This window comes from Myotis yumanensis, unplaced genomic scaffold, assembly GCF_028538775.1.
Source record: "Myotis yumanensis isolate MYYU_CA2020_CCGP unplaced genomic scaffold, mMyoYum1.0.hap1 SCAF_7, whole genome shotgun sequence".
In the NCBI taxonomy this organism is placed as follows: domain Eukaryota; kingdom Metazoa; phylum Chordata; class Mammalia; order Chiroptera; family Vespertilionidae; genus Myotis; species Myotis yumanensis.
The window spans coordinates 54,501,013-54,526,886 of record NW_027223758.1 but is presented as its reverse complement, the minus strand read 5'-3'; the positions used below and the strand labels follow the sequence as shown (position 1 = coordinate 54,526,886).

Sequence of the window (25,874 nt, the reverse complement as noted above, 5' to 3'; positions counted from 1 at the left end):
TGTCTTTAACTGGCTATTCTTACTTGTTATAATCTGTAGCAATTGGTGGTAATAAAGAAATAGCATTATAACATATCACTTTGTGGTTTACCATGTCTGTTAAATGCTTTGGGAATACCCTTTCATGTAGTCCTGAAATGTATTATGTGACATGATACAAAGATTATTTCTTTCAATATTGATCTAAAGTATACGGTAAACTTTAATTTTTAACCTAAACTATTTGTAACATATTTTATAATTCAAATAAATTTTTAAGAGTAGCTATGCCTTTGAAAAAATAAGTAAATCTTATTCTTTGACATTGGAAAATTGGCATAATTTTCATGACCTTACATCACCATCTAGTGGAAAATAAGAGAACTGTTAAAAATCTTACACATAATCAAGAGCTAAAATAAAATGTAAGATCATAGATGTAGAATGAACATGCATTGGCCTTTTAGTCTGTTATCAGACAGGAGTTACTACAGATAACCATCTGCTTAATTTAGGTCATGTTTAAATCCATGTATAAGAATAGTCACAGCAGTTTTCTTTATTAGGAAAGTCTTCTTTTGTATCACAAAAGCTCCTGGCTTGTTTCTTCATTATATAAGAATAACATACAACTTGATTTGTCTGTTTAATTTCGTACTAACCATTTTTACTTGGAATCTGAAATTTGGGATTCAAATGCAAGATAACTTTTGAGCCATGCAAATTAAATTAAAATTGACTTAATGACTACTTAGTCCTTCCCTCTTTCTAACCATCTTTGCTTATTTATTTTAAAGTTTATATTGCTTTTTAAAATTATTTATTTGAGAGAGCAAGAGAGAGAAACATCCATTTGTTGATGCATTCATTGGTTGATTGTTGTATGTGCCCTGACCAGGAACGAACCTGCAACCTTGGCATATTGGGATGACACTAACCAACTGAGCTACCCAGCCAGAGCAGTTTATATGCTTTTCAATATTATTTTCAGGTTATAATTAGTAAAAGTCTATTTCCCTTTACTTACTCTTTGTTTGTTTGTTTGTTTTTCTTTGAATTATTTCTGACAAAGCATGTTTCAGGATTTCCTTTCAGAAAATAAAAACTAAAACAAAGATTGTGGAGATCTGGGATGCAGTATTTATTTTAAACTTACCTACTGATTTACAACAAATACATAAGGAAACAATACATTAAAATATTAGTTTTAGGAGACTTGGATCAAAAAAAGCACATCTGCTCTAGTTTGCTGTCCCACTGTCCTTTAACTACTACTGATCTAACTTCCAGCTTTGTTTCTAGTGAAATTGTGGCAGGAACTCTTTATTAGAATATGAAAGTTGTATTAATAAAATAGTACTTCTAATACCGGTAAAGATAAGTTTGTATTGGTTTATCAGAATAGCATTTTGATATTTTCCATCGTGATGGTTTATATATAATCTTTCCTTTTTTCCCTTTAGAATTGAGAAAAGTTCCAAAATCTTCAACTCATCTACAACATAAGCCTAATGAAAATGAAATTCTTGTGGCTGACACTTGTGATCAAAGTCAATCTCCAGTGGCTAGTAAGCAAAATATTGAAATTACTTTATTAGTTTAAAATTTGTGGTTGTTGGTGGGCAAGAGTGGCCAACAGTCTGAATTAGACAATATTTTAACATTTTTTTATTAATTTTGTTTGTATTACTAGGTCTTTAGCAGTCTTTTTCATATTAGAAAGTAATGTTATTCTGTTATTAAATCATATTAGTAGCTCTACGCATTTTAATACAAAGTGCTAATATATTTTAAGTAAACAATGCTTTATTCTGGTTTACTCATTGATTCAAGAAATATTTTAGTGTTTACTATATACCAGGCGCTGAACAAAACAAAGCCCTTAACCTCACTGAGCTTACAGTCTAGTTGGGGAGAGGAAGGAAATAAACAAATATAGGATGTCTCAAAAAATGTACACACACACTTTGAATAATTAAAATACATTTCATTTTCAAAATTGAGCTATCAGCTGTTAAAGTATATATACATTTTTAGGGGACACTGTATGTGTTGGGCTTTCTAATACCTCTTTTTAGCAGGGTAAGAAGAGATATGGGAAAGCTTCACTTTAAAAGTGACATATGAACAGAGACTAAGGAAAGCAAGTGGGTCATGTGGGTATCTGGGGGAAGGGTATTCCAGGTAGAGAAGTTGGTGAGCACCAAGACTGAAGTGAGGGTGCTGTTTGGTTGGTTTGAAGAACCTTAAGGAGACCTGTGTGACTGGGACAGACTGAGCAAAGGGGAGATTGGTTTGGGCAACTCTATTAACTCAGAGGGAAGAAGCAGCAGGTTTGCAGAATAGGGTGGTGGTGGTTAGAAATCAGGAGCTTGGTTTTGAGAGTATTCTGTTTGAGATACCTGATAGACATTCAAATGAAGATTTTAGATGGGTAGGTGGATATGAGTTTAGAGAAGTCTAAGATAGAGGATTGGAAGTTGTTAGCATGTGGGTGGTATCAAAGCCATGAGAGTGGGCGAGATTACCAACCAAGTGAATGTAGATAGAGAAGTCCAAGTACTTAGCCCTGAGGCACTACATAGTGTAAAATAGTGATTCTCAAGTTTGTTTGTTTTCTTTTTTTTTAACATGTTTTTATTGATTTCAGAAAAGAAGGGAGAGAGAGATAGAAACAGAAACGATGAGAGAATATCACTGATCCGCTGCCTTCTTCACGCCCCACACTGGGGATGGAGCCCACAACCCGGGTATGTGCCCTTGACTGGAATCAAACATGGGACTCTTTAGTCCACAGGCTGACACTCTATCCACTGAGCCAAACCGGCTAGGGCTCAAGTTTTTTTTTCATTATCACCCTTACACTAGCCTTTTTAGATATTTTTTTCCTCTAATCACTTTCCCTATGGAATTTTAATAGTTCTAGTTCAGCTGTAATATATGAATGTATGTATATCTGTGTGTTACATTTTTGTTAAATCCCCCCAAAGCCATTTTCACCCCCTTGGAGGTGATATTGCAACTGTAGAAGTAGTGATTTAGAGGTTGTTGAAATGAGGAGGAACCAACAAAGTAGCCATTGAAGTAGCTAATAGTGAGATAGGAGAGCTAAGATAGTGTGTCCTGTAAGCCTGGTGGAGAGACGGGGGAGAAGTCAACTGTGGCAAACAGTGCTAGTAAGTGAAGAAAGGTGAAGACTGAGATTTGAGCATTGGATTTGGTCACATGGCGATCACTGAGTGTTAAACTCATAGCATGAACTATTAAAGTGTAAGGTTATCAACTAGGCTGTTTCAAGTTCAAAAGAAACCAGGATCAGAGAAAAGTGGAGAGAGCACTATTAACAAGTCCTTCAGAAGATGGGATATTAGCCCTAACCAGTTTGGCTCAGTGGATAGAGCGTTGGCCTGCGGACTGAAAGGTCCCAGGTTTGATTCTGGTCAAGGGCATGTAGCTTGGTTGCAGGCACATCCCCAGTAGGGGGTGTGCAGGAGGCAGCTGATCGATGTTTCTCTCTCATCGATGTTTCTAACTATCCCTCTCCTTTCCCCTCTGTAAAAAATAAAAATATATTTAAAAAAAATAAAAATAAAAAATGGGATATTAAAACACATTCAGTATATTTTTATGTTGATGGAATGATCAAGTAAAGAGAGAAATGAATAATCCTGGAGAAAGAAGGAACCATTGCTAGATCCTTGAAAAGCCGAGTGGAGATGGGATCCAGGGAAGGATTAGCCAAGGTTAATCATTTACTCAGTATAAAACTTACACTCTGGCCCTAACCGGTTTGGCTCAGTGGAGAGAGCGTCGGCCTGTGGACTGAAGGGTCCCAGGTTCGATTCCAGTCAAGGGCATGTACCTTGGTTGCGGGCACATCTCCAGTAGCGGGTGTGCAGGAGGCAGCTGATCGATGTTTCTCTCTCATCGATGTTTCTAACTCTCTATTCCTCTCCCTTCCGCTCCGTGAAAAATCAATAAAATATATATTTAAAAAAAAAACTTACACTCTGAAAGCCACAGATAACTTTATATTGGCATGTGTGTATGTTTGTGTGCAAGCATGTGTGCATATGTATAGACAGGACTGTCTGGCAAAGGGTGCTGGGGATACAACATCAAATATGCAGGTCCTTGCTCCTCAGCACTCTGGACCCATCCTCTTCTGCTGAGGGAGACGACTCCATCAGTTGTTCTCTTTTCCTATATCTCCTCCAGCTTCTCTGCAGGTTCTTTCTTTTCAACATGTGCATACATGTTATCTTTTCTCTTTTAGAAATAACCCCTCTTGTCTCCATCCTTAGCGACAGCTTCTCTCAAAGCTGAAAAAAGTTCTTTCAGTATCTCTTCTCTCTCAATTCACTTCACTCCCCCTTACACCCCAAAAGGCGGGGAGCAATGAGGGAAAGTAGCATGGGAAAGGGATGAAGGAGGGGGAAGAAGAAAGAGAGAGGAGGGGCAGAGAAGGAGGATATAGTCTCACACTCTCTTCTCACACATTACATTGGAACTGCTCTGGCAAAAGTCATCCATGACCTCCTGGTTGTTAAATCTAATTACTAGTAATACTTCCCAGACCTTGTCTTACTTGACCTTTCTGTGACATTGGACATTGAGCATTCTCTGTTTCTTAAAGTGGTGCCACTTCCTGGTTCTCTTCTTATTCTTTTTTTGCCTTCCTTTATTGGCTGTTCTTTTAAATGTTACTGTCCCCAATAGATATGGTTCTTGGTCTATTTTTGTCTCACTTTCTGGAAGAATCTAGAGTTAATATTCTGCTGCAACCTATATGCTAATAAATCCCAAGTCTATATCGCTGTTCAAGACTTTTCTCCTTATTTCCAAACCAGTGTATCTACCTACTGTTGAGCATCTCTACCTGGATATTCTTCAACTTCAGCATGTCCAAAATTGAAAATTTTCTGTCAAACCTACTCCTCATCCTTTTATTTACAATCTCAGTAAATGACATTCTACATACCTCTCTGAGTTACCTAAATCAATAAACTGTGAGTTATCCTAGAAACCTGCTTTTTTATCTCTCATATCTAAATACTCTCCAAATCTTATTGATTCCACCTCCTACATATCTGGCATAGACATTCTTCTGTACCCCCATTGTACTAGTTTAGGCCAATCAGCATCCCTCATACGACTGTTTTAGTAATTGAATTAGTCCTCTTACCTGTTAAGACTGCTTCTTGCTCTGTCATCCTGTCATGGCTAAAATTACTTTTTAAACCCAAATACTGCATCTGTCCTCCATTAAAAACCTTTAGCTATCTCTTCATTGTCTACAGGATAAATTTCAAACTCTTTAGCATAATCTGAACCTGTCTGGGTTCATGTCCTATTACTACTTCTTTTGCACTTTAATTTTCAGCAATTGAACCACGTGTTGTTCCCTGAATGTGTAATTTTGTTTCACATATATAGACCCTTACACATGCATAGAACTCTTTTCTCTGCTCCTAGTCCAGTGACCTGTCAAATTCCTTTTTCTCTCAAGGGTCAGCTTAGGCATCACTTAATGTAGTTTTTCTTGATTTTCCAACGCAGATTTAGGAGTATTTATGTTTAAATCTCCCCTTTTTAATGTACTTTTATTACAGTGTTGATCACATTTTATTGCAGTTCTCTTTTTACCTTTCTATAGCCCATAAGTTCCTTGAGGACAAAAGTTTTTTCTTTTCATCTAGCATAACACCTGGAACATAGTATGTGCTCCATAAATACTTACTGAATTACTGGAACTCTGTGTATAAAATATTTGTATGTGTGTGTTTTAAATGCTATCTTTTTTTGTAATTTTTTTATTGATTTCAGAGAGGAGGGGAGAGGGAGAGAGAGATAAGAAACATCAATGATGACAGAGAATCATCGATCGGCCACCTTCTGTATGTGCCACACTGGGAATTGAGCCCGAAACCCGGGCATGTGCCCTGACCAGGAATCAAACAGTGACCTCCTGGTTCATAGGTTGATGCTCAAGTTGAGCCACGCCAGCTGGGCTGTATATAGTATTTGAACATAGATGATTTCTGCAGAAATTTGTGTTAGTTTAAAACTTGAATTATGCAGTATTGAAAATCTCTCCCATAAAGTATGTTTTTATGAAAGGTATTATAAATATGGTTTGATATTCATAGTATATCTTAGGTCACAGTGCACCCATTATAAATATATATTGTTTTTATGATATTACTCAGTTGCAATAAGAAAAATAATCTATCTGTTGCATCCAATTCACTTAAGATAAATAGAAAATTTAGCTGAAAATGTTTGGCAGATGCAGATGCTAGATATTTGCAACTTATTGCCATTTATTGTAGATATATTTGGGCCTTTTTGCACAGAATATTAAAAATTGTTGAGTGCCATCTTGTAACAATGTTCTGTGAGCCTTTTATTCCTCTTTAAAAAATTTTTTTAATCCTCAAGGATATGTTTATTGATTTGAGAGAGACAGAGAGAAACATTAATCCGAGAGAAAAACTTCGATTGGTTGCCTTCTGCACATGCCCCAACCAGGAAGCGAACCTGCAACCTTTTTGGTATATGAGACAGTGCTCCAGCCAATTGAGTCACCTGGCCAGGGCTTTTTTGTATTTTTTTGTACATCTAGTTTCTACAATTATATAATTGGGGTGTTTTTTTTCTTATTTAGAAACACGTGGAACAAGTAGTTATCCCACTGATAAGTCATCTTTTAATTTAGCTACAATTGTTGCCGAGACACTTGGAATTAGTGTTCCAGAAGAATCTGTAAGTAGATGTTTAGTTTGGTGATAACATGAATTAATTGGTGTCTTTTTAGGTCAGTTTTTAGAGAATTGAGCAAGAAAAAAAAAAAACACCAACACTTTTTTCCCCCAAAGACCATTGGATAAAGGTCTAGAATAAAATTGATGTGGCTAGAAAGGCTCATTTATATTATCTGCCCTAAGCTGTTCCAGAAATCTAGAGTCTTTAGAATTTTGGGGATATAGGTTGTGGATTGAGTCAGAATTTAGGGAAATGATAATGGCTTAGAGGGTTTGGCCAATCCTCTTCCCTGCACCCTCACTTCCCCCTATTCCTACCCTGTTTCATCTAAGAGAAGGCCTGAGCCTTTAGATTTCAGAATTTATTGGATCTTCTGAACCTCCTTTAAACTGGGGTTTGATTTAAAAAACAGATGAATTCTTGGGACTACCAAATATATTTTAGTTCTCTGTCCTTATAAGTGCCAATCCAAAAAAACCTAATTGACCCCATGATTTTTGTATTATTTTAGTGCTTCCTTAGTTGGGCACATTTATTTTTTTCTTAATTGATTCCTAAAAATAGAAAACTTGAATTCTTCAATCTTAAGAAAGTTTCACTTTGATACAACTTTAAAATACTACTCCTGTGCTTTAGTTGGTAAATGTATATGGGTCTTATAAAATTGTCTTACTATTTAGTGAATTTGTAAAAATTGAATTGATTTTTCATTACATTTGGGTAACTTGTTGTTATTTTCTTCTAGTTATAAATCTTCATTCAAGTGATAGTGGGTAATTTTTAAGCTTTGATCTTTAAATGTTTTAATGGTTTTTCATTTTCTCCTACCCATAAGCCTGGCATGTCAATAGTTCTGACACCAAATATAGTAATAGAGCTGATCTCTAAGGATTTGGTGCTCAAATGGGATCCACAGTCCAACAGCATCTGTATCATCTTGAAATTTATTACAAAATCTCAGATGCCACCCAAACCCACTGAAAGAAAACATGCATTTTAACAAGATCCTCAGTTGTCTTTTTTAAAGTTTGAGCACCACTGCTCTCCAAAGGATCCTTTTAACTTCATCTCCTGTCAGTATAAATAATCATATCTATTCCCTTCCCCTCATCTTAATAATTTTTTTGGAATTGGAGTTTTATATATCAGTAATGGAATGTACTTACTTAAAATAGTAAAATAGCAATGCTTTTTTCTCTTTAAACTTAAAATGTGCTTTATATATTTTATTGTGATAAAAAATGCACATAATATAAAATTAACCATTTTAAAGTGTACAATTCATTGGAATTTAGTATGTTCACAATATTATGCAACTACCACTTCTATCTGGTTCCAAAGTATTACTATCATCATCCTAAAAGAAAACCAGTTAAACAGTCCTTGTTCCCCAGTACTCGCTGCCTCTGGCATCCACCAATCTGCTTTCTGTCCTTACACATTGACCTATTCTGGGTAATTCATGTAAATTGAATCATACATGATGTGGCTTTTGAGCCAGGCTTCTTTCCTTTACCCTATTTTTGAGGTCAGCCATATTGTAGCATATGTCAGTATTCCTTTTTAAGGAAAAATAATATTTCATTGTATTTATGTACTTTATATTTTACTGCTGAAGGAATCTCACAGTCCCATGAGCCCTGTTGGTGATGAGCTCTACCACTGTCTGGAAGGAGATCACAAGAAACAACCTTTAGAGGAATCTACAAGAAATAATAAAGATAGTTTAAGGTAATTGGGGGCACTTTGGTGAAAATTTATAAACTATTGGTGAAATCCTATTCCATATAATTAAACTATTTCTCTCCCTCAGCATATAGTTTGTTATTCTGGTTGTATTAATTTTTATTTTAAAAAATACTTTCTCCAGTTTATGACCAATTGAGGGCTTTTTTGCATTACTCTAGTGAAACAGATATTTTTAGATTGTTTCTGTACTTCTGTTAAGCAGTACATAAGAGTTCCCAGCCTTGTTACCCTGCCCCTTTAAAAACCCAGTCATCCCTTCTGGGTTTGCATTTCCAAAAACTGGATATTGTATAAAGCTGGATGAAATTGTATAAAGATAGTGTTGCACCTTGCTTTTACTAATTTCAAAACAACCATTAATTTATAATACCTATATCTATGTAGCATTTTGCTTTTTAAAAGAGCTTTCAGTTTTAGGTAGATATATCACATTTAACTTGTCATCATAGTAACTCATTAAAGTAGTATTTTGTCAATTGTAAAATATTACCACCATATTTTACAATCGACAAAAATGTAGCTCCAGAGAGGTTAAATGTCTTGTTTAAGGCTCTGCCTTCAGTACTTGAGGCAGAGCTTTACCCAACCAAGGTCTTTTCACTACCAGAGCTGTCTCCTCTGCTAGAGGCAAACTGGGTCTTTTTGTTATCAATCCTCACCCGAGGATATTTTTCCATTGATCTTTCCCCCATTGATTTTTAGAGAGAGTGGAAGGGAGGGGGAGACACAGAGAGAAAAACATAGATGTGAGAGACACACATTGATTGGTTGCCTCCCGCACGCACCCCAACCAGAGCCGGGGATCCAGCCTGCAACCGAAATATGTGCCCTTGACTGGAATCGAACCCAGAACGCTTCACTCTGCGGACAGATGCTTTATCCACTGAGCCAAACCAGCTAGGGCTGGGTCTTAATTCATGTTCGGTTCTGTAGTATAAGAATTTATTTCTTGGAGTTACTCATGACAGGATTTCATAGCAACAGAAGTTGGGTCCCCAGTGGAATTTATTAAAATATGATTTTTTTAATATAGTGAAGTTATTTAAATTATTTAGGGAAAATATCTATAGGTAGGACTATCATGGTATTGAGATAGGAAAATTGTATCATTTTCCTCTGCTTTTTGTCAGCTAAAGGAAAAGCTGGTGAAGCATCTATCTCTAATACATAGATAAAACCTTATTATTAATAATTCTATATTAGCATATGTTTTCTCATTATGCTATCTTTTAATTTTTACCTGATTTTTTTATCTTCTTAGATTTTCAGATCCTAATTCAAAGACTCCTCCTCAAGAAGAACTGACTACTCGGGTATCATCTCCTGTGTTCGGAGCTACCTCTAATGTGAAAAGTAGTTTTGGTTTGAATACAAGTTTGTCCCCTTCTCTTTTGGAGACTGGGAAAAAAAGCCATCTGAAAACAGCACCTTTTAGCAGCACTTCTAATTCTAGATTAGAGAAAACTAGATCAAAATCTGAAGATAGTTCCCTTTTCACACATCCTAATCTTGGGTCTGAAGGGAACAAGATTAGCCAATCTTCTAATAAACAGATGCTTATAAATAAAAATATAAGTGAATCCATGAGTGAACAAGATAATATTGATCATATTAAAAATGCTATTACTGATAAACATGTGGTGCCCCTAAAATCATTGGGATGCAAAACATCCAAAAGGAAGAAAATTGAGGAAGAAAGTGAAGATGAAGCAAGCTGCCCCCAAGCCTCTTTTGATAAAGAAAATGCTTTTCCTTTTCCACTGGATAGTCATTCTTCTATGAATGGAGACTATGTGATGGATAAACCTCTGGATCTCTCTGATCGATTTTCAGCTATTCAGTGTCAAGAGAAGAGCCAAGGAAGTGAGACCTCTAAAATCAGATTTAGACAGGTGACACTCTATGAGGCTTTGAAGCCCATTTCAAAGGGTTCTTCCTCAAGCCGAAAGTTTGTGAGTGGTAGCTTTGTGCCAGCCAAAGATCCTCCAGAGGAGCCCCGTTTACAGGAGCATGTCCTTCAGCCCCTGATTAAATCCTCTCCAGATAACAAAACACCATTACAAATAAAAGAAGAAAACCCTATCTTTAAAATCCCTCTACATCCACGTGAAAGTTTGGAAACAGAGAATCTTTTTGATGATGTGAAGGTTTGTATTAAATATTCATGGATTTTGGTTTTAAATGGTTGGTTGTGATTTCACCTAGATACAAATGATTCTTTCTGTTTTAGGGTACTGGTTCTCATGAACCAGTAAGAATAAAAACCAGGTCAGTTCATGGAGAATGTGAACTTGCATCAGTTCTTCAGTTAAATCCATGTAGAATCGCTAAAACAAAACCTCTACAAAACAATCAAGGTATATACACTATAGGTAGTACTTCCACTCTTTATATATATTATCTTGGTATATTATTTAAGATACTAAATATATTATTCTTTGGGTAGATTGAATTGTTTTGGGAGAAAATGTTTTCTTTCTGCATGTTTCTGTATTTACAGAATAATTCTCTTTGGGTTCATTTTACATGTGATATATCCTCGAGCTTTTAGAAAAGTGAATTAAGATCTTTAATACCTACTTTTATAGGTGATTTTGTGGAGTTATCTATTCTATGTAGTTCTTTTTTTAAGTTTTTATTTCTTTAATTTAGAGAGAGAGAGAGAGATTTGTTATTCTACCTATTTGTGTATTCATTGGTTGCTTCTTGTATGTGCCCTGATCGAACACACAACCTTGGTGTATCATGATGATGCTCTAACCAACTGAGCTACCTGGTCAGGGCTGTAGTTATTTCTTATTTTCTTTACAAAAGCTTTAAAAAATGTACACAGAATTTTAAAATATATAAAGTAGAATTTTCATCATCCAAAACTTGTTTCTCATCCCATAGGTAACCTGTTCTATTTCTTTGTGTTTACATGTATATCTATAAAATATGCATATATTTACATGGGTTTTTCAGCTTCTTGTTTTAAAACATGGTTTGCTGTAATATGTATAATCATTCTTTCATAAGTCTGCTCTGTTTAAAAGGAGTCTTTGGTTTTTATAGCAACCAAGTATTTCTGTACTTCATACACGGTATTTTGTCTTTTATTCCTCATTAGAAAATTATTCCTTCATTCTAGGTTTATTTTCCCTTTTTTCCTGAAGCACATTCTTTTTTTTTATTTCAGAGACATGGGGGGGGGGGGGCGGGAGAGAGAAACCTTGATCAGCTGCCTCCTGTAAGTCCCCTACCAGGGATCGAGCCCCCAACCCGGGCATGTATCCTGACCAGGAATCAAACCAGCAACCTTTTGGTGCACATTCATAAAATTTATAAAATTCATAAAATTTACTGGTTTTGATATATTCACCAGGTCATTTAAACATTATTACAGTCTATGTATAGGACATTTTTCATCATCTCAAAGAGAACAGAAAGAACAGTATCCATTAGCAATCATTCTTTATTCCCTACTCCTCTTGCTCAATCCTAGGCAATCAATAATATACTTTCTGTCTCTATAGTTTTGCCTTTTCTGGAGTTTTTATGTAATGAAATTATATAATATTTTGTGATATTTTTCACTATTTCATTTTTTATTATGAATAATGCTGAACATTGATGTACAATTTTGTGTGGATGTATGTTTCTTCTCTTTTTTTTTTAGATACACATAGTAGTAGAATTGCTGGGCCATAGGCTAACTCTTTTTAACCTCCTGAAGAACTATGTAATTTTTCCAAAGCAACTACATCGTTTCACATTCCCACAAGCAGAATGTGAGGGTTTCAGTTTTCCACATCCTTACCAACACTTGTTACTATGTCTTTTTGGTTGGAGCCATGTGGTGGATGTAAAATGGTATCTCTTTGGGTTTTTGATTTGCATTTCCCACATGGCTAATGTTGAACATCTTTTCATGTGCTTATTGGCCATTTGTATATCTTCTTTCAAAGACTGTCTATTCAGATCCTTTGCTCATTTTCTATTGGGGTATTTGTCTTATTATTGAGTTGTGAGAGTTCTTTATATATCGTAGATACAAGTCCTTTACCAAAACTTTTCTTCCATTCTGTGCATCCTGTAATGTTTTAAAGTAATGAGAATTTTTAAAATCTGTTCTTAATTGTATTTTTTTTTCTCCTTATCTAAGATGTATTCTGTGAAAATATCCAGTGGAGTATAGATCCAGGAGCAGACCTTTCTCAATATAAAATGGATATTACTGTAATAGATACAAAGGTAAGTTAGAAAGTAAAACCTAGGCTTGAGAGAAGATGCTTGTGTTGTATATCAAAGCTAAAATATTCTACAGGCAATAAAATATGAATATTTCTAAAAGGTAAAAGTAAATATAACTTAATGCTACTGAAGTATACACTTAAAATGGTTAAATTAATGTTTTATATATATTTTACCACAATGTTTTTTAAAGTAAATATAAGAACATAAAGGGACAATTGTTAAAATTTTGGATTTTTAAATATTCAGGATGGCAGACAATCACGATTAGCAGGAGGAGAGACAGTGGACACGGACTGTACGTTGGTCAGTGAAACTATGCTTTTAAAGAAGAAGCAAGAGCAGAAGGGAGAAAAAAGTCCAAGTAAGATATGATTTATTTTCTTATTTTAATAAAAAGTATGGAGGGAAATACCATTGCATTGATAAGCACAGTGATCTCTTCACCATGAACAAAGTGTTTTTTTCCCCATTTTGATAATATTAGATTTCTCTTACTAAAGCTCAGAAAACCTATTTGAAAAAAATTATAGAAACTTCCCCTACCAGGTGAAAGAAATAGACATATAAGTCCAGGAAGCACAGAGAATCCCAAACAAGAGGAACACAAAGAGGCCCACACTAAGACACATCATAATGAAAATGACAAAGAGAGAATCTTAAAAGCAGCAAGAGAAAGGCAGTTAGTTACCTGCAAGGGAGGGAGCACTCATATGACTCTCAGCTGGTTTTGCAACAGAAACTTTGCAGGCCAGAAGTTAGTGGCAAGAAATATTCAAAGTGATGAAAAGTAAGGACCTACAACCAAGATGATTATTCTTAGCAAAACTATCATTTAGAATTGAAGGTCAGATAAAGAGCTTCCCAGACAAGAAAAAGCTAAAGCAGTTCGCTTATCACCACCAAACCAGAATTCTATGAAAAGTTAAAGGGTCTTCTTTAAGAAGAAAAAAAAGATCAAGAATAGGAACAATAAAATAGCAATAAATACATATCAACAATTGACTCTAAAAATCAAAATAAATGAACAAGCAGAATAGAAACATTCATAGATACAGAGAACATTTTGATGGTTACCACATGGGAAGGGGTGTTGGGAGATGGATGAAAAAGGTGAAGGGATTTAGAAGTACAAATTAGTTATAGCCCATGGATACAGAAAATAAACAGGTAAAGGCTTGGGGTGGGAGATGAGTGGAGGGAAATAAATGGGGAACATCAGTAATACTCTTAACAATAAAATAAATTTAAAAATAAATAATAAGTAAAAGGTATAAAAGGGAATCTTAAAAGTCCTGTTTTAGAAATACAATTTTCCAAAACAATGTCATAAGGCAAAAACAGGAGATCCTACTGAGAAATATTAGTATAGATTTGCAAATTAGCAGTAAATCTTCATCGAAAAGAGGTGGAACAGAAGGATTTTGCTTGGCACCACTTTAGCAACATTCCTAACGAAAGCAGCATATGACATGAGATCAGCTAGACTCGGACTAGTTTCATTTGTCACCCTTTGAATGGGAAGTTGTAAGACCTGCTACTTGGGGATTCGGTGCCAGAAGAGGCATTTACCAGCCCTCATCTGTTGGAAACTGAGGATATTCAGACTGTATTTGCATTCTCAGTCTGCTGAATATTCTGTAGTCTACCTGCTCGGCCAAATAATAAAACAGCTATTCTTGTTCTCACTTCTTTAGACAAACCTTTTTTCTTGCTGTCCTACATGCAGTAAATGAAAAAAAATTTTAATACTTTGCCTTAAATCTTTGTCCCTTAGAAATGAATAATGATTTATATTGATCAAGTAGCTGGCTGCCTAAGTTGTGAGAGGATGGTACCTATTAAAAGAAAAACCTTAGCAGTGGTTACTGTTTTTTTTATAGTGAATGACACAAATAATTTTCTTCTTTAAAGGTACTTTATTTTTAAGATCATTTTGTACACAAACTCTATTTTATCCAGAAATTTGACTCTCAAAATGAAAAATAAACAAATGTCTAATCATTTAGTATATAATGAGCTGCAATTTTATACTGGGAAGTGTTCCAGGAACTGGAGACAATGCGTAAACAAAACAGAACTAATAGTGAACAAACAAGCAAATAAATATATGGTATGATAGATGATTATTTTGTTCACAATACCAGCCCTGATAATGTTTTCTTATTTTTGTAGGGGGGAAAAAATAAATAAATAAAGTATGACTACTTTGGCTTTAAATTTATCTAGTTGATTCAAAGAATGTAATGGTTCCCCAATATAGTTGAAGCAAATATTGTATAGAAGTGAGATTAGAACTTCAGCTAATGATTTATTAATTTTGGCTAAGTAGATCTTGCGTGTACTAATGATGCATAATAAATTAATCCAATAACTTAAAAGATTAAAATAACATTTTCTTATCTTTCGTAGTTTCTATGGCTCAGAAATTCAGGAAGGGCTTGGCTGTATGGTTCTGTCTCACAGTCTCTCATGCAGTTGTAGGCAGATGGTGGCTGGAGCTATAAGAGCAAAATACTAGACAGATGGGGGTGATTTGGCATCTCTCCTCATTCAGTCTCAGGGCTTCTCCATATGATCTTTCCACGAGGGCTAGTTTGAGCTTTCTCATCACATGGAGATTAGGTTCCCAGAGTGAGAATCCCATAAGGGCAAGATAGAAATAAAATGTAATTTTTATGATCTGGCTTCAGAAATTGCATAATGTCAAAAGACCTGCCTAGGTTCAAAGCAAGAGAAACATGGCCCTCACTACTCAGTGGAAGGAGTGTCGAGTTCACTTTGTAAGAACAGCACATGGGATAGGAGATATTGCTAAGGCCCATTTGGAAAAAAAACAATCTGCCCATTTTACCATAAGGTAAACCTTTTAATACTTAGAAATGGTTAAAATTTAACGCTCCAATAAAAACTCCAAATTGCTGCTAATGTTTCAATTCACAGAATGTTTTTTGTATCCCTACTCTGTGTTAGGACTTATAGATACTATGACAGAAAGATCAATATGATATAATCTCTGTATTCAAGTATTTCATAGCATAAGTCAGCAACTTACTGTGATTTACTAACTGCATATACAGAATGCTTTGGGAATGCCTAGCACACTGCCTACACATAGAAGTCTATTTTATCCAGAAATTTGACTCTCAAAATGAAAAATAAACAAATGTCTAATCATTTAGTATATAATGAGCTACAATTTTATACCAGGAAGTGTTCCAAGAACTGGAGACAATGAGTAAACAAAACAGAACAAAAGTACTAATAGGGAACAAACAAGCAAATAAATATATGGTATGATAGATGATGGTTAGTGCTGGAGAAAGATAAAATATGGTATGGGTGTTAGCTAGAGCACCATGGATTGGGGGAGATGGTAGTTATTTTATAGAGTAATCTCAGTAGGCTTCGGTTCTGTCATATTTGTTAGCTAACTGGATCTATTTCTGTTTTTTAGTAAATTCTGGTGAATTTACTTTTTTTCTATTTTATTTTTTTTATTTTTGGGGGGTGTTTATTTATTTTTTAATTAAATCTTTATTGTTCAGATTATTACATTTGTTCCTCTTTTTTCCCCCCATAACTCCCCTCCTTCCAGCTCCCACCCCACCCTCTGCCCTCACTCCCCACCCACTGTCCTCATCCATAGGTGCATGATTTTTGTCCAGTCTCTTCCCGCATCTCCCACACCCCTTGCCCCCGCAAGAATAGTCAGTCCATTCCCTTTCTATGTCCCTGATTCTATTATAATCACCAGTTCATTCTGTACATCAGGTTATTTATTCACTTGATTCTTAGATTCATTTGTTGATAGATGCATATTTGTTGTTCATAATTTGTATCTTTACCTTTTTCTTCTTCTTCCTCTTCTTAAAGGATACCTTTCAGCATTTCATATAATACTGGTTTGGTAGTGATGAACTCCTTTAGCTTTTCCTTATCTGTGAAGCTCTTTATCTGACCTTCAATTCTGAATGATAGCTTTGCTGGATAAAGTAATCTTGGTTGTAGGTTCTTGGTATTCATCACGTTGAATATTTCTTGCCATTCCCTTCTGGCCTGCAAAGTTTCTGTTGAGAAATCAGCTGACAGTCGTATGGGTATTCCCTTGTAGGTAACTGAGTTTCTTTCTCTTGCTGCTTTTAAGATTCTCTCTTTGTCTTTTGCTCTTGGCATTTTAATTATGATGTGTCTTGGTGTGGCCCTCTTTGGATTCCTTTTGTTTGGGGTTCTCTGCGCTTCCTGGACCTGTAAGTCTATTTCTTTCACCAGGTGGGGGAAGTTTTCTGTCATGATTTCTTCAAATAGGTTTTCAATATCTTGCTCTCTCTCATCTTCTGGTACCCCTATAATTCTGATGTTGGTACATTTGAAGCTGTCCCAGAGGCTCCTTACACTATCTTCATATTTTTGGGTTCTTTTTTCATTTTGCTTTTCCGGTTGGGTGTTTCTCCCTTCTTCGCATTTCAAATCTTTTTTCTTTTTTTTTTTTAAATATATTTTATTGATTTTTTACAGAGAGATGAAGGGAGAGGGATAGAGAGTTAGAAACATCGATGAGAGAGAAACATCGATCAGCTGCCTCCTGCACGCCCCCTACTGGGGATGTGCCCACAACCCAGGTACATGCCCTTGACCGGAATCGAACCTGGGACCTTTCAGTCCGCAGGCCGACACTCTATCCATTGAGCCAAACCGGTTTCGGCCGCATTTCAAATCTTTGACTTGATTCTTGCGCTCCTCTGGTCTGCTGTTGGGAGTCTGTATAATATTCTTTATTTCAGTTAGTGTATGCTTACTTTCTAGATGGTCCTTTATCACTCCATCGAGGGTCTCATTAGATTTCCTGTACATCTCATCAAGTTTATCGACAGACTCTAGAAGCCTCTTGAGAGACCTCAAAAGTGTGGTTCTGAACTCAATATCCTCCCTTGATAGTTTTGTCCTGTTTCTTTGTCTCTGCATTTTTTTACGCTTTCTTGGTACACCCCCTAGTGGTCTTTGTGCGCAGTCTTGTTGTAGTTAAGCCTTGATTGTTGTAGTTAATACTAGAGGGATTTGACCTCCAGGCCAACTGGCTGTGATAATCAGCTGTGTTTGCAGTGGAAGAACTTGTGTCCTCTAGGGAGGTGCTAATCTAGCCTTTGCCTGAGGCGATCCGACAAATGGCTCTGTGCAGGGCTTGGGCGGGGCGGGTCCTACGGGATCAACAGGGCGGAGGAGGGAGCAGTTATGGCTGCTCTCAGTCCGTCCCCAGGGGCTCTGCCTCTCTGTCCCAGCAATAGCTGCAAACCTCGGAGGGACCGTAGCCAGACAGTCCTGCTTCTCCCGTTTGAGTCTGGGTCCCTAGAGACTCGCCCGGATCTGGAGCTCTGAGTCTGAAGCTCCCTCCGGATTGAAACAGACAACCGCGCCCTCAGCCACCAGCCCGCGCCGCGCACACTCCGCACCTTAGTATTTTACTTCAGCACTGCGCCTCCTCTGATTCTCGGTTCCTCCTAGTTGTAGAACTTCCACTCAGCCAGCCTTCCTGTGGTTCTGGATGATGTCCGTTCCGTCTTTTAGTTGTATTTTTGAAGTGGTTGTTCGAGGCAGCAAACTCCGGCGTTAACCTATGCCGCCATCTTGGTTTTTCTAAAACATCTTTCTTCTCTGGTGAATTTAAAAATGTGATTGTATGGTAGGAAATGTAGTTACTACTCTGAAGATAAATTTAGCATTTTGCATGTCAAATATGGAATTGAATTCATTATATCAACACTACCAAGTGTTAATGGTAATGGAAGAAAATACATTTTTTTTGCTGCCACATTAGAAAAACAAGCAGGTAAACAAAATTCTATAGAGATTTTTTTTTTTTTTTAAATATATTTTTATTGATTTCAGAGAGGAAGGGAGAGGGAGAGAGAGAAAGAAACATCAGTCATGAGAGAGAATCATCAATTGGCTGCCTCCTATGCACCCCCTACTGGGGATTGAGCCAACAACCCAGGCATGTGCCCTGACCAGGAATTGAACTATGACCTCCTGGCTCATAGGTCGATGCTCAACCACTGAGCCACGCTGGGCTCTATAGAGATTTTAATGTCAGATATTTATACACAATTTATTTCAGTATTTTTTTATTTTTCATTATGATATATTTTTTATTCCTCAGTTACTTTGGCAGATCTCCTTTTGGTTTAGCATAAATTACACATGACCTGATAGGAAGAAAATGATTTTTAATGTTTATAATGAAAATAACAAAAACTAGCATTCTCTTTACATGAGCAAAGGATATTTGGAGCCATAACATAGAGGTTTTATAAATGTACAGTAATTACCTAGACTTGGGAGTTTATTCTTGCCTCATGCACATTAAAATTATTTTGTAGCAATTAGTCTATATAGAAAGCAAGTGGTCTATATAGAAAGCAAAAAGCTTGCTTGTTGCCCTGAGTCAGTGCTCTTTTACATAGGTGGAGAAAGAAAAATGAATGATAGTTTGGAAGATATGTTTGATCGGACAACACATGAAGAATATGAGTCCTGTTTGGCAGATAGCTACCGCCAAGTAGCAGAAGAGGAGGAATTGTCAGCTACAACAAAGAAACCAAACAGTAAGGCTGTTTTCTTTCTACTTATGGCTTCTCAGTTACACGGGGTTCAGGCTAATTAATAGAGTATGGATACGGTATATTAATTAATGTTTCATGTTGCTTATATAAATTTCTTTTTCATAGGTTTTGTGTTTTCTTTCTAGACTAATAGAAGAGTTACAAAAGTAGTTCAGAGGGTTCCCCTGTACCTTTCACTCAGCTTCTCCTTGTTACCATCTTATGTAACCATAAAATACTCATCAGGATTTAGAAATTAATCTTGATTCAATACTACACACTCTATAACATGTGCATAAAGTTTATAAAAGTTTTGAGAAAATTCTTTTTTAAGTAATAAATTAATGATTGTAATAGAGTGAAAAGAGAAAGTTTTCTAGAAAATTCAGGCGTATATCATGCATGAATGCTTTACCTTTCCAGACAAAATACTTAATTTAAATATATATATATATATATATATATATATATATATATATATATATATATATATATCTTCTTAAACTACATTTTATTAGAAGCAGTAGTTTATAATGTAGGTTAGCAACCAAAAAAAATACTGAAAGTTAAGCTCTTAAGTAGTTGGTCTAATTGAAAATTAGTTAAAATTCTTGCTAAATATCTCATTTTCTTACTGTGAGCAAAACAGTCAGAATTTTTCATCTTGGACAAAGTCTTTTTTTTATGCTGGTTTAAATGAGCGCACCTTCTGCTATGATAGAGTCTATCTTGGTTATTTTTTCCTGTGTGCTTCCATCAGGTTTTTAAAACGACAAGCCTGAGCTCAGAGTGAATGAGACCCTGAGTGAAGATACAGAACAGCATGCTTTGCTTGCTCGGTCTGTGGCAAAATCTTGGTCAAGCAAATTTTGTGATAAAAATCTGCAACTGTTAAATTTACATTTTTTCCCTCAAGAGCCTTTTGCAAATTGGTTCCACTTTAAAAAAAAAAAAAAAAAAGGATATTCTTTTTTACAAGATATAATTGATTTCTGTCTCTTTTTTAAGTTACATTTCACCTTAACCATCCCAAAATTTCTTCTCATTTAGCTTTTGTGACAGTGATACAACATTCTTTTGAACTCTGACAACCTTTTTTTTCTAGATTATCCGCAATACACTGTTTTTTTTTCTCACACTCGTTTTCTCTCATGCTTTTATTAACCACCTCTCACATTATCCCAAATCTGCATCTCTAGTCTGACTTCTCTGATGAATCCCATCCTGCATTTTTACTGCTACTTTCGTGTCTCCTCAACAGTTTAAATTTAACATATCTAAGCCAAGTTCCATTTACTTCCTACCAAGTGACCTTTCAGACGTTTTTATTTTTCCCAGCCATCCAGGCATATAATTTAGGACTTGTTGTTCATTTATTTTATTTTTTTGACTCTCATATCAAAAAGTTCTAAGCCTTCCGTCATAAGAAAGAGCAAGTTTGGGGGAGGGTATCAAAAGCTCAGTTCTGGGCATGTTAAATTAAACTAGACATACAAATAGAGGTGTTTAGTAGGCAGCTGATGATTATTGAATTTAGACAAAAAAATCCAAAATAAAATTATTGGGCGGGGGGAGGCGGGCAGGAGGTCAACAGCAAATAGATGGTGCCTAAAGCTGTGACACTGAATAAGATCATCAGAGTGTTGAATATAATTAGAAAAGAGAAGCATTTCATACATCACCAGTTCGATTCCCAGTCAAGACACAAGCCCGGGTTGCAGGCTTGATTCCCAGTAGGGGGCATGCAGAAGGCAGCCAATCGATGATTCTCTCTCATCATTGATGTTTCTATCACTTCTCCCTTTCTCTCAAAAAATCAATAAAAACGTATTTTCTTAAAAAAAGAAAAGCATTTCAAGTTCTAAACTCTGAGATATGACGACTTTAAAAAGTCAGAGAAACAAAGAACCAGCAAACAACACTGAGAAGGAGCTGCATCCTGTGAATTGTGAGGGGAAGGAGAGTGGATGCTGTTTTGGGGCCAACTAAAAAAGACGCTCTGTATACTCATTACGTCCAGCCTCATCCCCTCTCTGCTGAGCCCCAGATTTGAATCCAACTATTTATCTATACTAATAAAAGGGTAATATGCTAAGTAAACCGGACATCTTCCGGTCTACTTAGCATATTAGGACAAAGATACCTTCCAGACAAAGCCTCAGTGGTGGGGCAGAGGCAGTTAGGGGCTTCAGGCTGGCAGGGGAGAGCAGTTAGGGGTGATCAGGCAGGCAGGGAAGCAGTTAGGGGCATCAGGCAGGTAGGCAGAGTGGTTAGGGGCAATCAGGCAGGCAGGCAGGTGAGTGGTTAGGAGACAGCGGTCCCAGATTGTGAGAGGGATGTCCCCCGAGGGGTCCTGGATTGGAGAGGGTGCAGGCCCGGCTGAGGGACACACACTCCCCCCACCATGCATGAACTTCATGCACTGGGCCTCTAGATTGACATAAACACCTTGAACTGAACATACTTAAATTAGAAATCTTTATTTTTTTACCCAATTTTGATCTTCCCCTGCCTTTCTGCATCTCATTAAACCCTATTACCTAGCCTCACAGTGACCAAAGATAGATGTTAGAGTCATATTTGATTTTTTCTTTCACCTCACCCTCAAGCCCAGCCTGATAACCTGGCCGTCCTATGTCCAAAATACATTTCATAACACTTCCCTTCATATCTGTAGCCACCATCCTAGCCTAAACCACTCCTATTTCTACCTCTTCTATTACAGGCCTCCTAACTGGTCTTTTTGTATAAGTTATTTTTCCTCTCTTGTTCAGTCTCTACAGAGATTCAGAAGTGATTTTTTTTTTAATCCTCACCTAAGGATATATTTATTGATTTGAGAGAGAGAGAAATAAGGGGAGAGAGACAGAAACAGCAATATGAGAGAGAAACATCAATATGTTGCCTCCCCAATACACTCCAACCAGGGTTTTGAACCTGAAACCGAGGTATGTACCTGATTGAGAAACCCACAACATTTTTGGTGTATAGTAGGTCCTTAGGTTACGTCGGAGATCCGTTCCTACGGCGCGACGTAACGCAATTTTCGCCATAAGTCGGAACCCACCTACATAAGCACTTACGTCACTCACGTGTAGCACATACACAGCAGTAATGAAGTGAAACAGTAAACAAAATTTAAAAGAAAGATAACAATTCCTGACCTTTACTTGTGGTAAATAATAAAAAAACATAAAGCACATATGTACATATGTCAAAATGATGGAACTTTTTTTATATATAAATAAATGGAAGATGGTGATGTAACCACAAAACGACATATGTCGAGTCTGACGTAACCTGAGGACTGTCTGTACAGGCTGATGCTCCAACTCACTGACCCACCCAGCCAGGGCCAAAAGTGATTTATTTTCAATGTAAATGGGCTTGTATTATCTTCTTGTTTAAAAGAAGATAATTGAATGGCCAATAAGCACATGAAAAGATGCTCAACATTATTGGACATCAGGGACAAAGGTACCACTTCATACCTGCTGAAATGGTTAAAAATATTGGCAATATCTAGCATCAGTGAGGATGAAGAGCACCTGGAGCTCCCATACATTGCTGGTGGGAGTATAACATTTTGCTTTGGAAAACAGTTCAGCATGGTTCTTTAACAGCTTTATTGGGGTTTGTTTGTAATTTAAGCATACACCTCTTGTGACCCCGCAATTCCTCTCCTGTTTATATCCAAGGAAAATAAAAAACATGCTCACACAAAGATGTATTCAAGAATGTTCAGCCCTAACCAGTTTGGCTCAGTGGATAGAGCGTCAGCCTGTGGACTGAAGGGTCCCAGGTTCGAGTCCGGTCAAGGGCATGTACCTTGGTTACAGGCACATCCCCAGTAGTGGGTGTTGCAGGAGGCACCTGATGGATGTTTCTCTCTCATTGATGTTTCTAACTCTCTATCCCTCTCCCTTCCTCTCTGTAAAAGATCAATATTTTTTTTTAAATGTTCATAGCAGTGCTGTTTATAATAGCTCAAAACTGCAAACAAGCCCTAGCTGGTTTGGCTCAGTGGGTAGAGCGTTGGCCTGAGGACTGTAGGGTCCCAGGTTCGATTCCAATCAAGAGCACATGCTCGGGTTGCAGGCTCGATCCCCAGTAGAGGGCATGCAGGAGGTAGCCAATCAATGATTCTCTCTCTCCCTTCCTTTCTGAAATCAATAAAAATATGTATTTTTTAAAAACTAGAAACAGGCAAATAAATAGAAATTGTGGTATATTCATAAGAAATACTACTCAACAAAAATGGAGGGACCTATTAGACTCAACAACATGAATGAATCACTAAAACTTGTAAAATTAGAAAAATGCAAAAGAACAAAAAGAATATAAATATATAATAGCATTAATATGAAGTTCTAAAACAGGCATGGCTAAGCTATGGTGATGAAAATCAGATCAGTGATTGTGAGAGACAAGGAGACATGAGAGAACATTCTTGTGTTAAACAACAGAATAGGCAGAAACTTTCAGGATGATGGAAATGTACTCATCTTGATTTGGATAGCATTTACACTGGAATATACCTTTGTTAAAATCAGTGTATTTTACATGTAAATTATACTTCAATAAAGTAATTCTTAGTCTTCAGTGGTTTCCTATTGCACTTAACAAGAAAATTCAAACTCCTTTTTGCCTCCAAGGCCCATTGTGATCTTGTACCTACCCACTTCTCCAACCTCATCTCCTCCAACAGCTCCCTTTCTTCACTAAATCTCAACCATACTGGCTTTCTCTTAAGTTTTTATAACTTAGAAACATTTTCCTATCTCATAACCTTTATCTAGAACATTCCCCACTCCTATCTCTTCTCATGGCTATTTTCTTGTTATTCATCAGTTACCACCACCTTCCATCTTCCTCAGATACGCCTTAGCTGCCTGCTCCCTTACCGTTTCCCTCATGCATGTAAACTCCATGAGTAGAGGAGACCTGGTCTTTCTTGTGCTGCACTTCATGCCCAGAACTTACACAATGCTTAGTAAATTTTTTAGATAGCAATTTATTGATTTCAGAGAGGAAGGAGATAGAAATATCAGTGATGAGAGAGAATCCTTGATTGGCTGCCTCCTGCACGCCCCACACTGGGGATCGAGCCTGCAACCCAGGCATGTGCCCTTGACCAGGAATTAAACCATGACCTTCTGGTTCATAGGTCAACGCTCAACCACTGAGCTATGCCGGCCAGGCTGCTTAGTAAATTTTGATTATTTGAATAGATGATAGCAGTTGGCTGTTTGAGTCTAGATAACTTGGGATTCAGGTCCATGAACTATAATTCTAGTTTTTATTCAATTTTCTGATTAAAATTTTTAATCTTTTTATTTCTTAGTTATAATCTACCTTAAAGACACATTATAACAATCAATAGGACAAATAAGTGAAACATATTCAAAGATGTCTTGTTGTTTGGTGTCCAGTGATAATCAAAGTAGTTCTTATAAAGTCTAAAATCTATACTAATAAAAGGGTAGTATGCTAATTACACCAGACATCCTTCTGGACAAAGCCACAGTGGCAGGGGCAGAGGTGGTTAGAGGTGATCAAGCCAGCAGGGGAGAGCAGTTAAGGGGCGATCAGGATGGCAGGGGAGAGCAATTAGGGGGCAATCACGCCAGCAGGGGAGAACAGTTAAGGGGCGATCAGGCCGGCAGGGGAAGGCAGTTAGGGGGCGATCAGGCCAGCAGGGGAGGGCAGTTAGGGGGCAATCAGCCGGCAGGCAGAGGTGGCTAGGGATGATCAGGCAGACAGGCGAGTGATTAGGAGCCAGTGGTCCTGGATTGCGAGAGGGATGTCCCAGATTGGAGAGGGTGCAGGCCAGGCTGAGGAACCCTACCCCATGCATGAATTTCGTGCACTGGGCCTCTAGTCCTTTTATAAAAGACTATCTATAGAGACTTTTTTCTTTTTTTCTTTTAGTTTGTCTTCTTTGTTTGTAGAGACTTTTATACATAGTTTTTAAATCTAAGATACTTTCATAGATATGATTTTATCTCTTTAGTAGTAAATTTTTAAATATTTTTTTATTGATTTCCGAGAAGGGAGAGGAGAGAAACATCAATGATGATAGAGAATCTTCGATTGGCTGCCTCCTGCATACCCCCTACCCCCTAAGGGAGAGGAAACATCACTGATAATAGAGAATCTTCAATTGACTGATCCCACAACTCGGGCATGTGCCCTGACAGGGAATGGAATCATGACCTCCTGATTCATAGGTCTGTGCTCAACTACTGAGCCACTGCAACTGGGCTAGTAGTAATTTTGAGGTGACATAATTTGCACTCTGCTTATCATGCAGGTGAAAAAGGGAGAAATTTGTTATAAAAAATTTTGACCAGGGGTCTAGAGTATGAAACCCAATGAAAATGGAGGTCTTAATATGTCTTTTTTTTCCTCCCCCCAAAAAAGCAAATTATTTTAGTAATTTTGTATTCAGTTTGTGATATGCTTCTTTTGTTTATAGCTCGTGGTGACAAACAAAATAAAGTCACACAGAAAGCATTTGTGGAGCCATATTTTAAAGATGATGAAAGG

General features: G+C 36.8%; 1 protein-coding gene across 5 annotated transcripts in view; it reads left to right on the top strand.

Moving 5' to 3' along the window:
* The window catches only part of RBBP8 (RB binding protein 8, endonuclease), a 97,070-nt gene that overhangs the window by 62,604 nt on the left and 8,592 nt on the right, over nucleotides 1-25,874 (top strand). For all 5 annotated transcript variants that reach the window (XM_070420519.1, XM_070420523.1, XM_070420518.1 and 2 more), the window contains 9 exons: nucleotides 1,443-1,547; nucleotides 6,647-6,744; nucleotides 8,363-8,475; nucleotides 9,755-10,640; nucleotides 10,724-10,850; nucleotides 12,638-12,726; nucleotides 12,976-13,090; nucleotides 19,188-19,328; nucleotides 25,804-25,873. In XM_070420519.1, coding sequence (XP_070276620.1) covers nucleotides 1,443-1,547; nucleotides 6,647-6,744; nucleotides 8,363-8,475; nucleotides 9,755-10,640; nucleotides 10,724-10,850; nucleotides 12,638-12,726; nucleotides 12,976-13,090; nucleotides 19,188-19,328; nucleotides 25,804-25,873 — 1,744 coding nt within the window. The remainder of the gene's footprint in view (nucleotides 1-1,442; nucleotides 1,548-6,646; nucleotides 6,745-8,362; nucleotides 8,476-9,754; nucleotides 10,641-10,723; nucleotides 10,851-12,637; nucleotides 12,727-12,975; nucleotides 13,091-19,187; nucleotides 19,329-25,803; nucleotide 25,874) is intronic.